Source organism: Chiloscyllium plagiosum, chromosome 12 (genome assembly GCF_004010195.1).
Source record: "Chiloscyllium plagiosum isolate BGI_BamShark_2017 chromosome 12, ASM401019v2, whole genome shotgun sequence".
Lineage (NCBI taxonomy): Eukaryota > Metazoa > Chordata > Chondrichthyes > Orectolobiformes > Hemiscylliidae > Chiloscyllium > Chiloscyllium plagiosum.
This window is the reverse complement of record NC_057721.1, coordinates 20010983-20033782: the sequence shown is the minus strand read 5'-3', so window position 1 is coordinate 20033782 and position 22800 is coordinate 20010983. Positions and strand designations below refer to the sequence as shown.

At 41.2% G+C, this 22800-nt stretch overlaps 1 protein-coding gene across 3 annotated transcripts in view; it reads left to right on the top strand.

Moving 5' to 3' along the window:
• The first annotated feature begins 2255 nt into the window (after positions 1 to 2255).
• The window catches only part of tex55 (testis expressed 55), a 27426-nt gene continuing 6881 nt past the window's right edge, over positions 2256 to 22800 (top strand). Inside the window, exons 1-4 of one of the 3 annotated variants that reach the window (XM_043700662.1) lie at positions 2256 to 2389; positions 8755 to 9429; positions 10750 to 10812; positions 16763 to 17056. In XM_043700662.1, the coding sequence (XP_043556597.1) occupies positions 2381 to 2389; positions 8755 to 9429; positions 10750 to 10812; positions 16763 to 17044 (1029 nt within the window). In that variant the 5' untranslated portion in view covers positions 2256 to 2380 and the 3' untranslated portion in view covers positions 17045 to 17056. Of the gene's footprint in view, positions 2390 to 8754; positions 9430 to 10749; positions 10813 to 16762; positions 17057 to 17695; positions 17736 to 22800 lie in introns of those variants that run through there. The other 2 variants (XM_043700664.1, XM_043700663.1) reach the window with 2 other exon arrangements.

The window sequence follows — 22800 nt, the reverse complement described above, 5'->3', positions numbered from 1 at the left end:
GCTGGAGCCTGCCTTTCAATTTGCAATAAGATGGTTTGTGAACATCCAGGAACCTCAGCCATGATGGCATTTAATATCAGAACAGGCTCAAAGTCTAAATAGCCTAGTCCTATTCCAATGCATCTAGGTTTTCAGTAATGTAAATTGCAAGTTAAAAATTTGGATCTTGTAAAACATAAAATACTTAAATACTTTAAAAATATAAGTCATTTCCAGATCATTCTGCTTTTCTTCTCTTTCTGGCATTGGGCTTTAATAAGACATAGGAGTGGAAGTAAGGCCATTCAGCCCATCGAGTCCAATCCGCCATTCAATCATGGCTGATGGACATTTCAATGTCACTTACCCACACTTTCCCTGTATCCCTTAATTCCTTGCAAGATTAAGAATTTATCAACGTCTGCCTCAAAGACATTTAACGTCCTGGCCTCCACTGCACTCCATGGCAAAGACTTCACAAGCCCACCACTCTTTGGTTGAAGAAATTTCTCCTCATTTCTGTTTTAAATTGACCCCCTCTAATTCTAAGGCTGTGCCCACGAGTCCTAGTATCCCCACTTGATGGAAACAAATTCCCAGCGTCCACCCTTTCTAAGCCATGCATTACCTTGTAAGTTTCTATTAGATCTCCCCATAACCTTCTAAATTCTAATGAATACAATCCAGGATCTTCAGCCATTGATCGTATGTTAGGCCTACCATTCCAGGGATCATTCATGTGAATCTCTGCTGGACATGCTCCAGTGCCAGTATGTCCTCCTGAGATGTGGACACAGTATTCTATAACCAGAACTTATTGAAGTCTCAGTAGCACATCATTGCTTTTACGTTCCAACCCTCTTGAGATAAATGACAACATTACATTTGCTTTCTTAACCAAGGACTCAACCTGTAAGACAACCTTTAGAGTATCCTGGACTAGCACTCCCGGATTCCTTTGTACTTTGGCTTTAGGAATTTTCTCACTGTTTAGAAAATAGTCCGTCCCTGTATTCTTTTTTCCAAAGTGCAAGACCTCACATTTGCTCACATTGAATTTCATTGAATCATGATGACATTTATCCTTAAAACTTGCCTTTTTTGCCTGTATCATCTTTGATTACATCAATGGATTTTTGGTTAACTCTCTGGTTGGAAAGCCTTTCAAAAACAGAGAAGCATTCAGCAGCACTGCAGTTAAAAGGTACCTTCTCACTTATAACTTTAAAAGAGATAAGCCTTAGTTGACATTCTTAATTGAATTTAAATGAGGATCTTAAGCCTAACTGCCTACCTGTTTCTTGGAGAAAGCTGCTTTCTTTGGCCCTGAATCTATGTAGACCACAATGGTTGACCTTGGGAAAGGACAGGCAAGTTTGCACGACAGTTGGAATTGTAATTTTTGGGCCCTGCCCATTACCTGTTGGTGAGGTCCACACTTTTGTACCATTGTGTCAGTGGAACATTCACTTCCAAAATGAATTTCTGCTGACAGAATGCAATGGCTTAATCATGCTAGTCATCTATTATTCTAACCCATTTACCAGATACTCTTTAGAAGTATCCTGGTCACAACTATGTCACATTTAATTTGGTACTGTGTGAAGCAAGGTAAGGCCAGAGAAGGCTGGTTAGAATGGATCACAAGATGGTAACTAACGTGGTACTCGTATTACATTGTTATCAAGTAGCACTCACGTGGCAATAAGCTGCTCACTGGTGTTCATGACCACTCAGTTCCTGACCTGATTTCAGATATCTGGAGATTAACAAGATTCAGTGCAACACCTTATGCAGATAGTCACATATATTTGCGCCCTTGTCACCGAAGAACTCATGGTGCCATATCCTACTAATAACTGTCAAATTCACGTTTAATATCTATATTCTTCCAATTCCTACTGCCTATGTTATTCTCACTGTGAATATTCACATACACATAAATCTCTGACCACTGTTCCCAGTGTCCGCGAAATTCCTATTCTTTGACGTTCCTGCGTCAATATCTGCCAGTGTTATTTCTCGCCCCGTTGTGTTTGACTCCCTGCGCTGTTTCTAAAGATGTTGGCAGACTGCCACGGGGTGGGAGTGGAAACTGTATTCCCAATCCCTGGCTCCTCCCCCTGGACAGTATCGGCCAATCCTAAACCGAAGGAGGCCGGGTTAGAACGCAATGGACATGGTCATGGCAATGGGTCAGCTGACCGTATGTTGTGTCATCGGTTTCCCCGGTAACCGCTGGTAACTTCAGTGAGTGACAGCGGATACAAGTGATGGGTGGGTGGGGAGGGGAGGGCCAAGCTTGCGGGCGGCCCATTTGGAAGTAAGTCACCTTATTGTTTTTTTTCCCCCCCGGATTGGTGTTTGTGGAAGAGGGTGTTGGAAGGTCGAGAGTGCAGCTATGAGCGAGGTAATCGCGTCGCCTGGGATGCTCCAGTCTCTCCCCATGCTGGTTTAAACAGTAACACAGGCACTTCCTTCAAGCGGCTTCCTGAGCTCGTTGACAGCAGCTGGACTACTTCTGGCATTTTGTCCAGCAACTCCCCAACGGCAATCGGTTGAAACGAGGGACAGTGTTTTTTTTCCGAAACCCGGTGTTGGTGAGAATGACAACAGCGAGCTCCTCGAGGGATGTGCTTGGGGGTGGTGGTGGGGAGTGTGACATTTGCTGTTAACTTCTCATCATTTGCTTGCAGGCAGCCTAAAGATCCCAAGTTTACAGATCGGATGCGGATCAGTTGCTAAGGGATTATTGTTGAATAATTTACAGGCTACCGGTTTACAAACACCTGTTCAACGGGGTGTTTGTGTATCATTCCTCGGTTCAAATTCTCACCTAACTTTAATCGGCATGTCATCGAGTAGCAACAGCAGGGGAAAAGGCATTTCAGTCCGTTGTGTGTTTGTAGCTCTCTGAAAGAGCAACTCACCTCAGCTCAGCCTTCTCTCCGTAGTCCCGCACATTCCTCCTCAAGATTATAGTCCAATTCCCTCTTGATTTAATTTGCCTCTGCCACACTCTTTGTCTATCACTTGCTGGGTGAAAGAGAATTTCCTTGAGTTACCATTGCATCTGCTACCTTAAATCTGTACCCTTCGAATTTTCATCCTACCACCAATGGATTTTTTTAAAGTTAGCTGTACCTCTCATTTTATTTTACAGTTAATTTACACTGACGTTCAATAAGTTAATTTGTTTCCCGATTTCTCTTGAGTTAGTCTTAATCATTTTATTAGCCCGATTCTTGTCTCTCTACTTCGATGCTACTGTTATTTCTGCCAGACTTTCTTTCACCTAACCGTTTAAAGTCTTACCTACAGCCCGATTTTTCGTTTCTCTTAGGTCCTTGGTTCAATCCCATTTCAAGTATAGCACACCAGTATTATAGGTTCTCTCTGTACCAGTAGTGATGGCACTGTGAACTCAAGTGGTGGGCGGCACGGTGGCACAGTGGTTAGCACTGCTGCCTCACAGCGCCAGAGACCCGGGTTCAATTCCCGACTCAGGCGACTGACTGTGTGGAGTTTGCATATTCTCCCCGTGTCTGTGTGGGTTTCCTCCGGGTGCTCCGGTTTCCTCCCACAGTCCAAAAGATGTGCAGGTCAGGTGAATTGGCCATGCTAAATTGCCCGTAGTGTTAGATAAAAAGGGGTACATGTAGGGGTATGGGTGGGTTGCGCTTCGGCGGGTCGGTGTGGACTTGTTGGGCTGAAGGGCCTGTTTCCACACTGTAAAAAATCTAATCTAATCTAATCTAAGCCAGTCCCAGCCTCCCGCACAGCCTCAGGCTCTTGCCATCTACCCCATGTTATCGCATGTGGTTGAAAAGTCCATTTTTATTTGGAATATTATTATCAGTGAACACTGTAGAATTGGGATCCCTTAAGTGATCTGCATCAAAATCCAAAAGTGGAACCAATGTTCCGCACAAAGAATATACAAGATGCTGAAAAAGTCAGTTAATACTTGAATGTGAATGGCAAACAAAACATATTCATATTGGTATTACACCTTTAACAGAGTAAAATGCCCCAGTGTGCATCACAGGAGTATTATAAAACAAAAGGCGATACAGAGTCACGTGAGGAGATATCAGCTCAGATGATCCAAAACTGAGTTTTAGGAAATGTCTAAAAGAGGAAAATGAGGTGGAGAGATGTGGAATGGGAATAAGCCTCAAAATTAGGGGGAGCAGATTTCGGACTGAATTGAGGAGGAACGTCTTCACCCGAAGGTTTGTGAATCTGGGAATTCCCTGCCAAGTGAAGTCATTGAGTTGTATGGCATAGTAATGGACACTTTGGTCCAACTCATCCATGCTGACCAGATATCCTAAATTAATCTAGTCCCATTTACCAACACTCGGCTGATGTTCCTCCAACCCTTCCTATTCATATACCCATCCGATGCCTTTTAAATGTTGTAATTACACCAGCTTCCACAACTTCCTCTGGCAGCTCCTTCCATTCATGCACCACCCTCTGTGTGAAAAAGTTACCCCTTAGGTCCCTTTTAAATCTTTTCCCTCTCCTGCTGTCTAGTCCTGGACTTCCACACCAGGGAAAAGACTTTGTCAACTATTCTATCCATGTCCCTCATGATTTTATAAACATCTATAAGGTTACCCCTCATCCTCTGATACTGCAGGGAAAACAGCCCCAGCCTATTCCAGCTCTCCCTTTGAGGTTTCCTCATTGAATGTTTTTAAAGTGAAGATAGATAATTTTTTCGAATAGTAAAGGAATTAAGGGTTTGGGGAGAAGGTGGGTAACTGGAGCTGAGGCCACAAAAAGATCAGCCACAGTCTTATTGAATGGCAGAGCAGGCTCGAAGAGGTAGTTAGCCTAATCCTGCTTCTGGTTCATATGTTATGTTCCTGAGCTTAGAGCAAAATCAACCGAAGGCAATAATTACCAATGGTGGAGTGATTAAAGTTGGGGATGTTCCAGAGGTCAGATTTAAATGAGGAGAGATATCTCAGAATGTGGGACTGGAGGACATTACAGAACTAAGGGAGGGATGATAGTATGGATGGATTCAAGACCAAGGGAGAGACCTTTAAATTCAAGACTTTACTTGACTGGAAGATACGATAGGTCTGCAAGCACAGGTTTGATAAGTGAACAAGACTTGGTGCAAGTGAAAACAGAAAGCAGAGTTTCAGATTACCTGAAATTTACATAAAGTAGAATGTGAGAGGTAACCAGGAGTGCATTGGAATAGCCAAGTCTAGAGATAACAGAGAAAAGAATGTGGGTTTCAACAGTAATTGAGCTGAGATGGGTAATGTTGGGCGTTGTTATAGAGAAGAATATAGATGGAACTAATGATGGTCTGAAGATGTGATTAGCCAGATTAATATCATTAAACTCAAGTGCATGCCTATGCCAAAATTTCAACCTTTGTTTTCTTTCAAATGATGTCTGTTTGTCTGATTTCCACCATTCTCTGTGAATTCTCTCCGTAAAACACAGGTCTGCACCAAAAAGGCTCTAAGATATATGATTTATATTGCAAAATTATATGTATTAACCCCTGCTTGAACTGAAGATGTGTGTCCATAACCATGAAACCTATTTCCAATTTTAGAAAATTGTCTGAATCAATTTTATTTGATCCTATTTTCCATGACTGTAAGACTAAATGTTAGTAAATGCATGCAAGTTTGTCTTGTGATTATAAAACAAAAGACATAAATTCGAGGTCAGAATTTTCTCACATCCTACCTTGTACACGTAAGAGCGTATGAGTTTGCTATAAGATAGTAATCAAAGGATTTACAGATGGCATCCAAATAAGTCTTCACTTTGAAGGAAATTATAGAATTTACAGCAAACAAACAGACAACACGGTCCAACTGGTCTTTGTCAATGTTTATATTCCACACAAGCTCAAGAAAAGATCAGAGGAATACACTGTGGATGCTGATAAACAGAAATTAAAATGGGGAATATGAGAAAACACTCAGGTGAGATGACCTGGGGGTTGCAGTGAGAGAGAGATTCACTGAGGTTCTTGTAGACAGAGGAGGAGAACTTCTTCAAGGTAGGCATCATTGCAAGAGGATTTGCAGTAAGCTTAAAATCAACTAGGCAAAAGTGAGGACTGTAGATGCTTGAAACCAGATTCTAGATTAGAGTGGTGCTGGAAAAGCATAGCAGGTCAGGCAGCATCCGAGGAGCAGGAAAATCAATGTCTAGGGCAAAAGTCCTTCACAGGGTTAAAAAGCCTAAAAGGATGAAGGGCTTTTGCCCAAAACATCGATTTTCCTGCTCCTTGGATGCTGTCTGACCTGCTGTGCTTTTCCAGCACTACTCTAATCTAGACTCTGGTTTCCAGCATCTGCAGTCCTCACTTTTGCCTAAAACACTCAGGTGGTCAGGTAGCATCAGCAGAAAGAGAAACCTAAGTAATGTTACACGTCAATGATATTTCAAGTGTTTCCAACATTTTCAGTGTCTTCCTGTAAAGCTTCTACAGCTTTTCAGATTGGTCCAAGTGATGACAATCTGGGCCTTGAGAGTGTATGCTAAGCTGACCTTATTGTACAGCATCTCTGAAGTGCTACTTTGTCACAAATAATATTCATTGGGTGAGGTGTTAGAAGCAAATTCATGCATCAATGCAGTGTCATTCATTATCTCAGGATGAGCACAAAATGTGTCACATCATAATTAAGTTTCTTTTGTGTGAAGGAAAGACACTTTGAGTACAAATAGTATTAAGATAAATGAATGGGCAATTAACCTATTTTTGGTGGGGTCAGTTGAGGTAAATACAAACTGGGCATTGGAGAATTACCCTACTTTCTTTATAGGTGCCATGGAATGTGTTACATACACCTAAGAAGGTAGAAAAATCTTACTTTACCATCTCTGAATGTCGTTACTTACAACTGCACAGCACTTGCTCAGTGCTAATCAAAGTGTCAGCCTTTTTAACCTGTGATGTGAAATTTCCCCTGTCTTTCTCAAACCAATCTAAATCTTTTTCTGTTATCCTATTTGTTCTTTTTCGAAAAACACAGACACCACTTCGGTTTAGGTGACGGTCATTCCATCTGTACAGTCTTTCTTAGTACTAAAAATGATTACAATAATTTGAAATACTTCTTCCCCTTTCATACAATCCTTCCAAAACACTAATCACAAACCTAATAATTTTCCATTTGGTCCGGCACTAAACGATAATCCAGAAATGACTACCCTAGAGATCCCCTCTGGGATATAGAACTTAATTTATTGAAATCCTCTTTCACAATCTTAAACCAATTCTGATCTCTGTCCTTTTGGCAGTATTTGCTCGTTAATGTTAATAATCTTGACACATGAGAATCAGGGACCAATGATCATTTTAAATATAATTTAAATTCCACCAATCTCCCCACACTCCTCATTGTAGAATCTGCCAGAATCTACACTTATCTATTCTTACCACTTGTGCCATTTCTCCCCTTGGTAATTTATTGCTTTCCATTGCCTTGTAATTCATCATGATTAGCTCTCCTCACGTCACCCTTTTTGTCCATGTCATTGGTATCTAAAAAAGTGACCTTTGTCTTAGATCCTAAGCAGTCAGGTTGCATTTTACGTTACTCAACCATCTGTGTGTATCACTAAGATGCATATGCCTTGACATTGAATTTAATCTGTCATTCGATCATTTGTCTATTCTATCAATTCATCAATATCTCATTGTAGCTTATTTGGTCCTCAGAATTTTTTACCATATTTCCTATTTTATGTGCTCTGTTAATTTATGCATTAATCTCCCTTGCCATATATCTAAAGTATTGAAGCACACAGCTGTCCTACAATATCCTATAGCACACTTTAAAATGTTCTTAACTCACACTTTGTTTATTACTTGTAAACTAACTAGATTTTACTCCAATTTGCTAAACTTTCTCTAATTCTGCAATTTTGAATCTTGTGCATTAGTGTGAAGTGTATAATGAGAACACACCAGCATTGTGGTTGTGTTGTGCTCAACTATTGGGATATTGAAACAAACATTCTATGTCTTGACAGATGATTGTTACATTATAAGCTTCCAAAATAATCACATGATCATTATAATTTGTTGCTTCTTGCATAATCTCACACTTAAAGAGACATTGACGCAAAATCCAAAAGAAATGTGCAATGACATGGAAACTCAGAAAACAGATTATCATTGAAAGTGACTTTATATAAGTACTTTGCCAAAAATGAACATTATTATACCATTGCCCTGACTTTTATTTCCCTTAGTACTCCTTTCCATCTCACATCGTTGCAATATACTGTCTGGATACTGCAGCAAAAGTGCAGTTGTACTTTTTTTTAGGATACTGCAAGTCAAAAGTGATACCTGCAACAACTTAATTGCAAAGGAAAAAATGCTTTGCATACTGGGAGGTTTCTGTGAAGAGAGTAAAGAATGATCAGATCTAAAAAGTTAACTCTGTTTCTTTCCACAAATACTGACCTCCCTGATGAGTATTTTCAGTTCTTTCTGTTTTTATTTCTGATTTCCAATATTCACAGTATTTTTTGCTTTTGTAATTTCATACCATGTTTGCTTCTTATATCAAGTACCATTCCATCAACAGTTTGTTGGCCCTTATCACGTCCAGAATGCACCAGGTACAATCAATAATCAGTGCAATCAATGTTCATTTATATAAAGGCAATTCACACAAATCAAGTCAATGTATTGCCAGTTTCTTGTGTCAAAGTAATACGATTATATATCTAACAATAAATTCTTACACTTTTTTTTCAATCAAAAAGAATGATGGTGTTGATCCTATAGAAAAGGAAACGAAAGAATCTGCAGATGAACCAGAGGCGGAAGCTGCAGCAACGCCAGAGGCGGAAGCTGCAGCTGAACAAGAATCGGAGGCTAAAGCTGAGGTGGAGAGTCCAGATGCTGCAGAAAATGAGACAGCAGCTGAATCAGATGTGGAAGTTGCAGCTGAACCAGATAAAGCTGCTCCTGAACCAGATGCAGAGGCTACAGCTCAACCAGATGAGGATGCTGCAGCTGAACCACTTGCAAAGGCAACAGCTGAATCAGAAGGAGAGGCGACAGCTGAACCAGAGACGGAGGCAACTATTGAACAAGAAACAGAAACGCCTGCTGAACCAGGTTCACAGAAAGAAGCAGAAGCCGAGCCCAAAGATGAGCCAGATGTGCCAACAGCAGCTGAAGCAGGACCAGAGCTGTTAGCCAAACCTGAATCTGAGCCAACAGTTGAAAGTGAACCTTCTGTTACAGCTGCAGTTGATTCTGTCATTCAGCTTACAGCTGACACCACAAAACAACCTTCAGCTACCCCCTCAGATATAGTTAAGATGGCCCAGGAGCCTTTACCTTCTGAAGACAAATTTTCAGCCTGTTTTGAAGATCCTTATATTCAATCTGTGCGTTATATGGAGAGACACAACATTCTACAGATGTTTCAGGTTAGTGTGTTTTTCAAAGTCTATGGCTGACTATTGATCTGCCTCACGATCTGGATGTAAATTTATTGCAAGAAAGCATTTCCTTTTCATGATATATGCTTAATTTGCCTAGCCCTTCTAAGAAGTAATGTGTTTCAATTCAAAATTGTCAGTTATTGGCTGAACAGCTAGTTTATGATGCCAATAATGTTGATATGATTCCTGTACCAACTGAGGTTACTGTGAAGGTTCCATCTCACAACCTTGCTGCTCGCCTGAGGTGTGGTGACTCTTAGGTTAAACCACCACCTGTCGTCTCTCGCTCTCGCTCTCTCTCTCATGAGAAGGATCATTATGGGACTGATGATTTTTCCACTATTTCAGTTGCTCATTGTTATCCCTCTGTCCTGACCCATTGTTCAGACTTCGTATATGATAATAGACTGTCAAAGGTAAGTAACTATCCAGGGAAATTAAAATTTTTCAGTCCTCCTATACTGTAATCTGACTTTGTCCAATCTGAATAACTTTTCTTTATAATCTTGCATAATGGGGAATTCTGAGGAATCAATTTGTGAACATAAATCATGGTATGGTAGTAATTTTGTACGTGTTCAAAGGTGTGCATGAATAACTTATATTGGATCATATAATGGCTACGGTGTTGAATACGCATAAATTGTTCCAGTATGGTAGGATGACCCAGTCTCTTTAAAAGCCAATCACGGATAATTCTTAAATAATTTTATCAACAATTTATTACATTGCAGTTCTGAGTTACTTGGGTTAACAACATGAATAATAGCTGTTTCACTCAGTCCAGAATACTTGTGTGGTGGAGGCAGGGGAGGAGAATATATTAACTGAGTTTAGCATATGTAGTGTACTGAATTATGGTACTTAATATCAGAAATATTGATTAGATATAAAGATAACTTGGCTTTTTAAACTATGATCTTCCAGGATTTCAGGAGATTTTCATGTGCTCAGCCTAGAATAGCACATTACAGTATGGAGGCTGTGATCTATAGGAACAAACACAATAACTGCAGTTATGAAAAAAATTCTGGGAAAAATATATCTTGAATTTAAACTAAAAATAAAATATAACAGCAAGGGAGAAAATGAGCCAGTAAATGGAAAACTAATTGTGTGACGAGATGAGATCATGATGAGTTTCATTGTATGATGTATGTACACATTCAATTTTTACAGAGAAATAATTTTGTAAAAATCCAAATAGCTCATGCAACAGCACCAAAGATTTTCAAGTCATTGAATTTCATGTTTTACTGTCGTAAACAGACTCAATAAGGTTTTAAATTATGTTTTATTTTACAGAGAATGACTGAAAATCTGGTATATGAAAGACCGGACGATCCCCTTGAGTTTATGTTACATCAGGTATGAAAATCACTGCAAAGATGTTGCAAATCTATTTTATAAATTAAATCGCTGTCAGCAAGGGTTTTCCTGATTAGAGACAGGGTTTTCCTGATGCCTCCGTAGGTAAATATACTGTGAAATGTATTGATGTAAATGGAGTAGGTTGGATTCTTGATCTGTACTGAGTTACTAGCTCAACAGTACAGTCTTAAGGTGACACAACTGATGTAATTTTCTCTGGTTTAGAGGGAAGGATTTACAAGATTTTCCACTTACTAATTACTGTACTGGATATGCATGTCCACATAATACGGTAAAGGAAGTAACATAGAAATATGGAAAAAAGGAGCAGAAGTGGGCTATTTTGCCTTTTGAACCACCTCCTTCATTCAATATTATCATGGCTGAACATCCAACTCAGTTCCCTGTTTCTGCTTTCTCCCCATACCCTTTGAACCTCTTAGCCCAAAGGTAGTATCTAAATTCTTCTTGAAAATGTTTTGGCCTCAACCACTTTCAGTAGCAGAGAATTTCACAGGCTTACTACTTTCTGGGTGAAGAAATTTGTCCTCAAAGACCATAAGATATAGGAGCATAATTAAGCCATTTGGCGCATAGCATCTGCTCTGCCATTCAATCGTAGCTGATATGTTTCTCAACCCCATTCTCCTTCATTCTCCCTGTAATCTTTGATCCTCTTACTAATCAAGAACTTAGCTATCTCTGCTTTAAAGACACTCAAGGCTTGGCCTCCACAGCCTTCGGTGGCAATGAGTTCCACAAATTAACCATCCTCTGGCTAAAGAAATTCCTCCTCATCTCAGTTCCAAGGATCATCCCTTCACTCTAAGGCTGTGCCCTCAGGTCCTAGTCTCTCATGGAAACATCTTCTCTATGTCCACCCAATCCAGGCTTGTCAGTATTCTGTAAGATTCAATCAGATCTCCCCTCATCCTTTTCAACTCTCTCACATACAGAACCAAAGTATTCAAACGCTTCTCATATGACAAGCCCTTCATCCCCAGGATCATGCTTGTAAACCTTTTCTGGACACCCTCCAATGCCAGCATGTCTTTCTTTAGTTACAGGGTTAAGGAACTTAAATGGTTGTAAGTTTGAGCGACTGTCGGATAGGCAGATGGAAGATATTACACAGAAGTGTTTTCAGGTTAGTCTGATCTGAGAGTAGGGTAAAAGGCCGGCACGACATCGAGGGCAAAAGGGCCTGTACTGTGCTGTACTGTTTTATGTTCTAAAACTGCTCAAAACGTTCTAAATACAGAACCTTATACAGTCTCAGCAGTATATCTCTGCTACTGTATTCCAGCTCATTTGAACTATGAACTGAATGCCAACATTATATTTGCCTTCCTAACTGCCAAATGAATCTGCAACTTAACCTTAAGAGAATCCTGAACTAGCACTCCCTAGTCCCTTTGTTGTTTAGATTTCTGAAGACTTTTCCCCATTTAGTAAGTATCCCATGCCTCCATTCTTCTGACCAAGGTGCATAATCTCACACTCTCTGACATTGTATTCATGTGCCACTTCTTTTCCTACTCTCCCAGCCTGGTCAAGTCCTTCTGCAGCCTCCCCACTTTCTCAACACTACCTGTCCCTCCACCAGCCTTTGTGTCGTCTGAAGACTTAGCAACAATGCTCTTAGTTCCTTTGATCTTATTTATTAATGTGAATAGTTGTAGACCCAGCACTGACCCTGTGGAACTCCACTAGTCATCAACTACTATCCCCACTCTCTGCCTTCTGCCACTGAGCCAAACCTCTATCCATGCCAGTACCTTGCCCCTAACACCACAGGTTGTCGCCTTATTTAGTAGCCTCCTGTGTGGCACCTTGTTAATAGATTTCTGGATATCTAAATCGGTCACGTCCACTGGTTCTCCTTTGTCTAACCTGTCATTACCTCCTTGAAGAATTCTAATAGATTTGTCAGGCATGACCTTTCCTGCTCGTTGGATGCTGCCTGACCTGCTGTGCTTTTCCAGTAACACATTTTCAGCTCCCCTTGATGAAACCATGCTGTATTCACCCTATTTTCCAATGTACCTCCAAATACTCTGCAATCTCATCCTTAATAATGGACTCTAAAATCTCAACGACAACTGAGGTCAGGCTGACCAGCCCATAGTTTCCTCTCTTCTGCCTCCCTCCATTCTTACATTTTACTTTGACCATTTTCTAGTCCTCTGGAACCCTCCCTGCCTCCAGTAATGCCTGAAAGATCATCACCAATGCCTCTACAATGGTCCGAGTGATGTAACCACTTTCAGACCTTTCAGCTTCCCCAGCACCTTCTCTTTGGTGAGAGCCATGCCATTTATCCCTGCCCCCTGACTCTCTCAAAGTTCTGGTATGCTGCTGGTATCTTCCACTGTGAGAACTGATGCAATGTATATATTCAGTTCCTCGGTCATTTGTCTGGTCACTCTCACCAACTCTTCAGCCTCATTTTCTAGCAGTCCAGAGTCCATTCTTGCTTTTCTTTTATTTTTTATATATCTAAAAAAATTCCTGCAATCTTCTTTTACATTACTAGCTAGTTTACCTTCATATTTCTTCTTCTCTGCCCCTTATTATTTTTTAAATTATTCTCTCTTGGCTTTTGAAGGCTTCCTCTGGCTTCCCACCAATCTTCACCACATTGTATGCTTTTCTCATTTGCTTTTATGGTATCACTGACTTCCCTTGCCAGCCATGTTTGCTACATCCTCCCCTTAGTATGATTCTTCTTCCTTGAGATGAATTTCTGCTGTGCCTCCTGCCGTTGCTAATCCAACATCTTCCATGCTAGGCTCCCCTTCCAATTAACTCTGGCCAGCTACTCCCTCATGTCTTTGAAGTTACATTTATTCAATTGTAATACTGTTACATCTGATTCAAGATACTCCCTCTCAAACTACAGGGTGAATTCTATCATATTGTGGTCACTGCCCCCTACAGGTTCCTTCATCTTAAGTTGTCTAATCAAGTCTGCCTCATTACACGTTACCAAATCCAGAAATGCCTATTCCCTAGTGAACTGTACCACAAGCTGTTCAAAATGTCCATCCAGTAGACATTCCACAAATTGTTTTTCTTAAGATCTAATGCTATCCTGATTTTCCCAGTCCACCTACATTTTGAAGATTCCGGGTTATAGTCCAACAGGTTTATTTGAAAGCACCTGATTACCCCAGTCCAACACTGACACCTCCAACCCATGATGATTGTAATAGTGCCTTTCTTACATGCCTTTTCTATCACCTGATATATTTTCTACCCGACATCTTGACCATTGCTAGGAGGCCTGTACATAACTCCCATCAGGATCTTTTTCCTTTGCGATTCCTCAATACTACCCACATAAATTGTATATCTTCCGACTTCCTCCTGAAACATAAGAGTCCAGGTAACTCTCCCGCTCCCTGATGTGTTTTAGTGTTCGAAGTTCAGACTCCAGCTCACCAACTCTAAGCTGGAGTGCCTCCAGCAACCAACATTTGCTACTCATGTGGTCACTATGAACTAAAATGGGGGTCCACCAGCTCCCACATAATGCCTGGCCAAGTATCTCTATTTAAATTACCTCATTCTTAATTTGATTTAAAAAAAATTTTGGACTGATCTTAAGTTTGTAACCTTAAATATTTCCCTATTTACCTTCAATCTGAAAGTAACCTGTAATATAGTCAAATTAGTAGCTGTCACTCACCAGCCAATTAAGCTATAGTTTACCTGTCTCAGTCCGAAATGATTCGCCCATATCCTTAAACTGTGACCCTCTGGTTCTGGACCATCTATCTTGGCTTCAGTGTGCTGTGACTCCAAGATTTATTATATCACCTGCTATTCAGCATGCAGACCGACAAATTAAGTCCTTTAAGCTGAAGTCAAGAACATTAGTCAACTCCAATGAAATCATACTCTGTGATTATTTATTTTTCATTCAAGACTCCCTTTTTAGAGATGTGTAGAGCAGTAATGTTAAATTTTCTGGTCTGTCACTATATAAGAATATGAGAAGTAGGAGCAAGAGTACACAGTTCAGGCCCTCGAACCTGTTCTGTCATTTGATATGATTATGGCTGATCTAATTGCAGCTTCAAACCCATTTTCCTGCCCACTCCACATAACCTGTTAACCTGTTACTAATTTAAAATCTGTCTATCTCCTCCTTACATTTATTCAATGTCCCAGTATCCACTGCACTCTGGGGTAGTGAATTCCAAGGATTCACCACACTTTGAGAGAAGTAATTCCTTCTCAGCTGTGTTTTAGGGTGGCACAGTGGCTCAGTGGTTAGCACTGCAGCCTCACAATGCCAGGGTCCCAGGTTTGATTCCAGCCTCGGGCGACTGTCTGTGTGGAGTTTGCACGTTCTCCCTGTGTCTGCGTGGGTTTTCTCTGTCTGCTCCGGTTTCCTCCCACTGTCCAGGTGAATTGGCCATACTAAATTGCCCATAGTGCTAGTTGCATTAGTCAGAGGGAAATGGCTCTGAGTGGGTAGCTCTTCGGAGGGTCGGTATGGACTGGTTGGGCCGAAGGGCCTGTTTCCTCACTGTAGGGAATCTAATCTAATCTAAATCTGCCAGCCTGAAGCCTAACACCTATGATGCCTCATTTTAGATTGCCCCACATGAGGAAATGTGGGCTCAACATCTGCTTTGTCACTCTCCTTTAGCACCTGATATACCTTATATTATCATGGTCTCTTCTTTACCAAATGATACAACAGTGCCCAAACTCCAAGCTTGCAGCAAAATAAAAGACTGCCAATGCTATCTCGATGTATAAATTTTAGGCATTGAGCAATGTTTTCCCACACCGCTGTTAGGATCATGACGACATCTGTCAGTCCTTGGTGTTTGTCTTTTTTTAACCTAAACCACCAGAGTATGGTGAGATTCCAGTTTAGTTTCCCTTAACAAGGATACATTAATACATTTAGCTCCGGATTTCTTTTGATTAATTATAATTTAACTTAGCTCATCGTCAATGACTTCAAAATTAATTTTCTGTCAGATACCCATTTATTTTTAAAATTACCAGCATAATTTTCTGACCGTTGCTTATAATAACAATTCTCTTCTCACAGGGGACTCACTGTGCTTTTATAAATTGTCTTTGTACTGAAAAAAATACTTTCCTGTTTCTTTTGATGTTTGTAAATATTTTCCTCATATATAGTCTTAACTTGCTTCTCTTTTAACCCCAAATCCCTATTTCACATTACCCATTTGGATTTTCTTATTACTATCTATTTATTTTGGTTTCAAATCTCTTTGTCTATGACATTCTAAAACTACTATTAGTTTCCTTCAGTTTGATGGGATAGAATTATTCTGAACTTTGCAGTTTAGGTCTTTTAAAACATCCACTCTTCAAGGATAACCTTTATGTAAATCTCCTCTTCCACTTTATGAGGACCAGCTTGCTCATATTTTTCTAAAACTGTTCTATATTTCTAAATGTTGATACTTATAAAATAAGATTAGGATTGGACTAATCCATCCTTCATGACTGCTCCGTCATTCAATATGATCAGGCCTCTTCATCTAAGTCAGTATCCTGTTCATGCTTTCTCACTAAATCTTTTGTTCCCTTTAGCCCTAAGAAGTAGAACTGCTTCTTGAAAATATTTGATGTGTTGGGTCCAATTGCTTTCTCTGGCAAAGAATTCCACAGGTCCACTGCTTTCGAGGTGAAGAAATTTCTCTTCATCAAAGTCCTAAATGGCTTACCTCATTTCCTTAAACTGTAACCCCTGGTTCTCTGCTCCCCAATCATTTGGACATTTGTTTCTGCGTTTACCTTGTCAAGTGCTGTAAGAATTTTATGTTTCTATGAGATCCCTCCCAGTGAACATAATCTAGTGAATAAAGTCCTAACTGACTGAGTCTCTCATCATAGATTAATGCTATCTTCCCAGAAATCAGTCTAGTAAATCTTCTTTGCACTCCCTCTATAGCCAGAACACACTCAGACAAGGAAACCAAAGTGTACAGTCCACTGTGTTCTCACCAAGGCCTGGACAATTGCTGCAAGACAATCTGCTCTTGTAGTTGAATCCACTCACGAAGAGTTTACCTACTTCACCATTGCTGCACCTGCATGCTTACTTTTAGTGACTGATGTACAAGGATGCCCATGTTTGTTACATTTCCCCTTTCTAATGTATAGTCATTCAGATAATAAGCTGCCTTTCTGTTTTTGCCACCAAAGTGGGCAACTTCACATTTATCCATGTTAACTGCCATGCATTTGCCCATTCCCTCAATTTGTCCAAATCACACTGAAGTATTATACACACACACACACACAGGCAATCCTATACACACACATACACACGGACACACATATACACAGACTTGCATACAGACACTCACACACCCCCTTACAGACACACACACTCCTACACTCACACAGGCATCCTCTTAGAGACTTAGACCACTCTACATTCATGCACACACATATACACTCTCTCGCTCAAAAACTGCATGAATTCATGTACAACTCTGTTATCTCACTTTTTAAATTAGAATCAATCTAAACATCATGGCACAGACAGAGAACACAGGGGGCCAACACCTTCAACATATTGTCTAGCTAACACCAATTGTTACAGTTAACCTGAGAATGCAACTTTTTAAAAAAAAGGTTTTGTGATTTATACATGAAACTATCATGGTATTTGAACAGATGAAAAACTCAACAGACAATCAAGGTATTTTTCAATGTATAATTTCAATTACATCAAATTTTTGCTATAAATTCTGTGCCTTACAATTGTGTACTCCACAATCACGTGATGAAGGAGCAGCGCTCCGAAAGTGAGTGCTTCCAATTAAACCTGTTGGACTATAACCTGGTGTTGTGTGAGTTTTAACTTTGTCCACCCCAGTCCAACACCGGCATCTCCAAATCATGACTACCGTCGACACCATGAACTGCTGGCTTAAAGTGGAGAGGATCTCCAAGAAGATTACACATATTGACACAGACATCAAGTTTCTACAGAAATGCAGACAAAGCAGGAAAGATCCCAAAAAGATCACGGGTCACGAACCCACTCAAGTCGACCTACAACACAGAATACGCAGAGAAACTTTGCCACCGCACCTCTTGTAAACTCCTCAATCATCTCGTGCACCAACTCTACAGCAGGCGCCACAACCTGGGAATTCAGATGGAGTCCACACTCTCAGCCTGCACTGAGGATACATCAGTACAATTATGTGAAATTGCCAAACAGACAAGGCGACAAAACTACACCACGTACATGCACGCCAAGAACATAGAACTGGAGAAACTTGGCATTCTCACCAGTAGTAGCAAAGCCCACCCTGGCACCACAGTTGACAACATTGTCACTGCAGGGAAGTCTATTATCAACTTATCGGACCACACCCTTTGACCGGAAGAGATTGAAGTCCTGACCAGGGGTTCTCAACTTCTGCCCCACCACAAAAATGGACCTATTGATTCTTGCAGCAGACACGGAGGAGTTCATCAGATGAATGAGACTCCAAGAATTCTTTCAAGGTGCCAGCAGTGATCCCACTGAGCCCACTAATGAACTGGAACAGTCATCACAGGGATCTGTAGAGGAGCGACCAAAGAAGGTGTCAAATTTGACCCCACCAGAGGGCCGCTGCCCTGGGCTTGACATGTATGCTCAAACTGTCAGGAAATATATAAATGCCAGATTCATCAGCCGTACCCATAAGGTAGAGCAAAACATCACCCGTTAACAACGCAATGCCATCCAGGCTCTCAAAACCATTGTCATCAAACCAGCAGATAAAGGAGGAGCCGTTGTCATTCAGAATAGAACAGATTACTGCAAGGAACGACCAGGAACACTACAGGCAACTACCAGCTGATCCGACGAAAGAACACACCCATGAATTAAACACATTGATTAGGACTTTGGATCTAGTCCTTTAGAGTTCCCTACGCACCCTCATCCCACGTAATTCTCGTGTAGGCGACTTCTACTGCCTTCTAAAGGTACACAAAGCCAACACACCAGGACGTCCCATCTTATCGGGCAATGGGACCCTGTATGAGAATCTCTCCGGCTATGTTAAAGGCATCTTGAAACCTATTGTACAGGGGATCCCCAGCTTCTGTCACGACACTACGGATTTCTTACAGAAAGTCAACACCCACGGATCAGTCGAACCAGGAACATTCCTCGTCACAATGGATGTTTCCACACTCTACACCAGCATCCCCCACAATGATGGCATTGCGGCAACAGCCTCAGTACTCAACACCAACAATTGCTAGTCTCCAAACACCATCCTACAACTCATCCTCGATCACCAACGTCTTCATCTTTGACAACTAGTTCTTCATCCAGACACATGGAACAGCCATGGGGACAAATTTGCACCCCAATATGCCAACATTTCATGCACAGGTTCGAACAAGACTTCTTCTCTACGCAGGATCTCCAAGCAACATTATATACCAGGTACATTGATGACATTTTCTTCCTTTGGACCCATGGCAAGGAGTCACTGATAAAACTACACAGTGATATCAACAAGTTCATCCCACCATCAAACTCACCATGGACTACTCTCGACTATCTGTCTCATTCTTGGACACATGCATCTCCATCAATGATGGACATCTCAGCACCACACTCTACCGCAAACCCACAGACAACCTCACAATGCTACACTTCTCCAGCTTCCACCTAAAACATATTAAAACAGTCACCCCGTATGGACAAGCCTCACGCATACAACGGATCTGCTCAGATGAGGAGAAACGTGACGGGCACCTGGAAGTACTCAGGGATGCCCTCACAAGAACGGGGGTACGATGCTGAACTTATCGACAGCCAGTTCTGACGTGCCACAGTAAGGAACCATAATGACCTCCTCAGGAGACAGACATGTCCTGCAACCGACAGGGTACCCTTCGTTGACAGTACTTCCCAGAAGCTGAAAAACTGCACCATATTCTTCGTGACCTGCAACACATTATCAATGAGGATGAGCACCTCGCCCAGACCTTCCCCACATCTCCACTGCTTGCCTTTAAACAACCGCCAAACCTCAAACAGATCATTGTTCATAGCATGCTGCCCGGCTCTCAGGTCAACTCCATACAATCCTGTCACGGTAGGCGCTGCAAGACGTGTCAGAGTTGGACATGGATACCACCATTACACGTGGGGACACCTCCCACCATGTACGTGGCAGGTACTCATGTGACTCAGCCAGCGTTGTCTATCTTATTCGTCGCAGACAAGGATGCCCTGAGGCATGGTACATTGGGGAAACCGAGCAAAGGCTACGACAACGGATGATTGGGCATCACACTACAATCAACAGACAGGAGGGTTCCCTCCCAGTTGGGGAACACTTCAGCAGTCCAGGACATTTGACCTCAGACCTTTGGGTGACTATCCTCCAAGGCGGACTTTGGGACAGGCAGCAGGCTGAGCAGAGGCTGATAGCTACGTTCCGTACCCATAGGGAGGGCCTCAACCGGGACCTTGGGTTCATGTCACACTATAGGTGACCACCTTTGCACTATACACACACACAGACACTCCTACACATACACACTCACACGCACACACACAGGCACTCCTATACACACACATACACACGGACACACATATACACAGACACGCACATTTACACTCACACACACCCTTACAGACACACACACACACTCCCACACTCACACAGGCATCCTCTTAGAGACTTAGACCACTCTACACTCATGCACACACATATACACTCTCTCTCACACTCACAACCCCAACCCAGACAGACACACAGACAGACAGACACAAAGACCCACATACACACATATATGTTTGTGGGGTGAATTTGTACTTGCAGGGTTACATTGTACTTTGCTCAAAAACTGCATGGATTCATGTACAACTCTGTTATCTCACTTTTTAGATTAGAATCAATCTAAACATCATGGCATAGACAGATAACACAGGGGGCTAACACCTTCAACATATTGTCTAGCTAACACCAATTGTTACAGCTAACCTGAGAATGCAACTTTTAAAAAAAGGTTTTGTGATTTACACATGAAAGAAGTGAAACTACCATGGTATTCGAACAGATGAAAAACTCAACAGACAATGAAGGTATTTTTCAATGTATAATTTCAGTTACATCACACTGTAAATTTTTGCTATAAATTCTGTGTCTTCCAATTGTGTCCTCCACTATCACCTGATGAAGGAGCGGCGCTCCGAAAGCTAATACTTCCAATTAAACCTGTTGGACTATAACCTGGTGTTGTGTGATTTTTAACTTTGTCCACCCCAGTCCAACAACGGCATCTCCAAATCAACACTGAAGTATGTCTACATGCTCTTCACACATCACTCTCCCACTCAGCTTTGTGTTTTCTGCAACATTTAGTTCCCTTATCTAAATCATTAAAATATATCGTCAATAGTTGGGTCCAAGCACAGATCCCTAGTTACTGTCTGCCAAAATAAATCCTGTTTATTCCTACTCTTTGTTTCCTCTCTGCCAACCAGTTCTCTACCTATGTTGGTAATGTGCACTTAATTTTACATACTCATCTCTTATGTGGAACATTATGGAAAACATTCTGAAAATCCAAGTAAACCAGCTCCACTGGCTCCCCTTATCAACAACATTAGCTACGTCCTTGAAAAGTTCCAGGAGATTTTTCAGCATGATTTCCCTTTCATAATTCCATGCTGTCTTTGTCCAATCTTGTCACTGTTTTCCAAGTGTTAAATCTTTCGTAATGGACTGGAGCATTTTCTCCACTATTAGTGTCTGGCTAACCAATTTATTATTCCCTGTTTTCTTTCTACCTTCATTTTAAACAGTGGGGAATGGACTTATATTACCTAATCCATAGGAACTGTTGCAAATTCTGTTGAATCTTATAAAATGACCACCAGCAATGTCATTTTATTTAGTGCCACTTGCCCTAAATAGATTAGTAGGCTGTGGGATTTATTGGCCTTTAATTCCATCAATTTCCCCAACACAGTCTCTATGCAAATCCTGATTTCCTTCAGATCCTCCCTCTCACTAAATCCTGTGGGCTCCAACATTTTTGAGATGTTATTTTTTATACTCCTTTGTGAAGACAGAACCAAAGTATATATTTAGTTGGTCTACCATTTGTTTGTTCTCTTTATAGCTTCCCTTGTTTCTGATTCTAAGGGACTTACATTTGTCTTAATCTTCATTTCACATACCAACTGAAGCTTTTACAATCAGTTTGTATATTCCCTGCAAGTTTCCTCTCATACTCTATATTTTCTCTCTTAACAATTCCTTTATCCTCCTTTGCTGAAATCTAAACTGCCCCAGTTCTTAAATGTGTTGCTTTTTTGGTCAGTTGGCTGTCCCTTCGAGTCATAGAGATGTACAGCATGGAAACAGACCCTTCAGTCCATGCCGACCAGATATCCCAAACCAACCTAGTACCACCTGCCAGCACCCGGCCCATATCCCTCCAAAGCCTTCCTATTCATATACCCATCCAAATGCCTCTTAAATGTTGCAAATTGTACCACATCCTCTGGCAGCTCATTCCATACACGTACCACCCTCTGCGTGAAAAAGTTGCCCCTTAGGTCTTTTTTAATCTTTCCGCTCTCACCCTAAACCTATGCCCTCTAGTTCTGGACTCCCCAACCCCAGGGAAAGGATTTTGTCTATTTATCATATCCATGCCCCTCATAATTTTGTAAACCTCTATAAGGTCACCCCTCAGCCTCCTACGGTCCAGGAAAAACAGCCCCAGCCGGTTCAGCCTCTCCCTGTAGCTCAGATGCTCCAACCCTGGCAACATCCTTGTAAATCTTTTCTGAACCCTTTCAAGATTCACAACATCTTTCCAATAGGAAGGAGACCAGAATTGCACGCAATATTCCAACAGTGGCCTAACCAATGTCCTGTACAGCCACAACATGACCTCCCAACTTCTGTACTCAATACTCTGACCAATAAAGGAAAACATACCAAA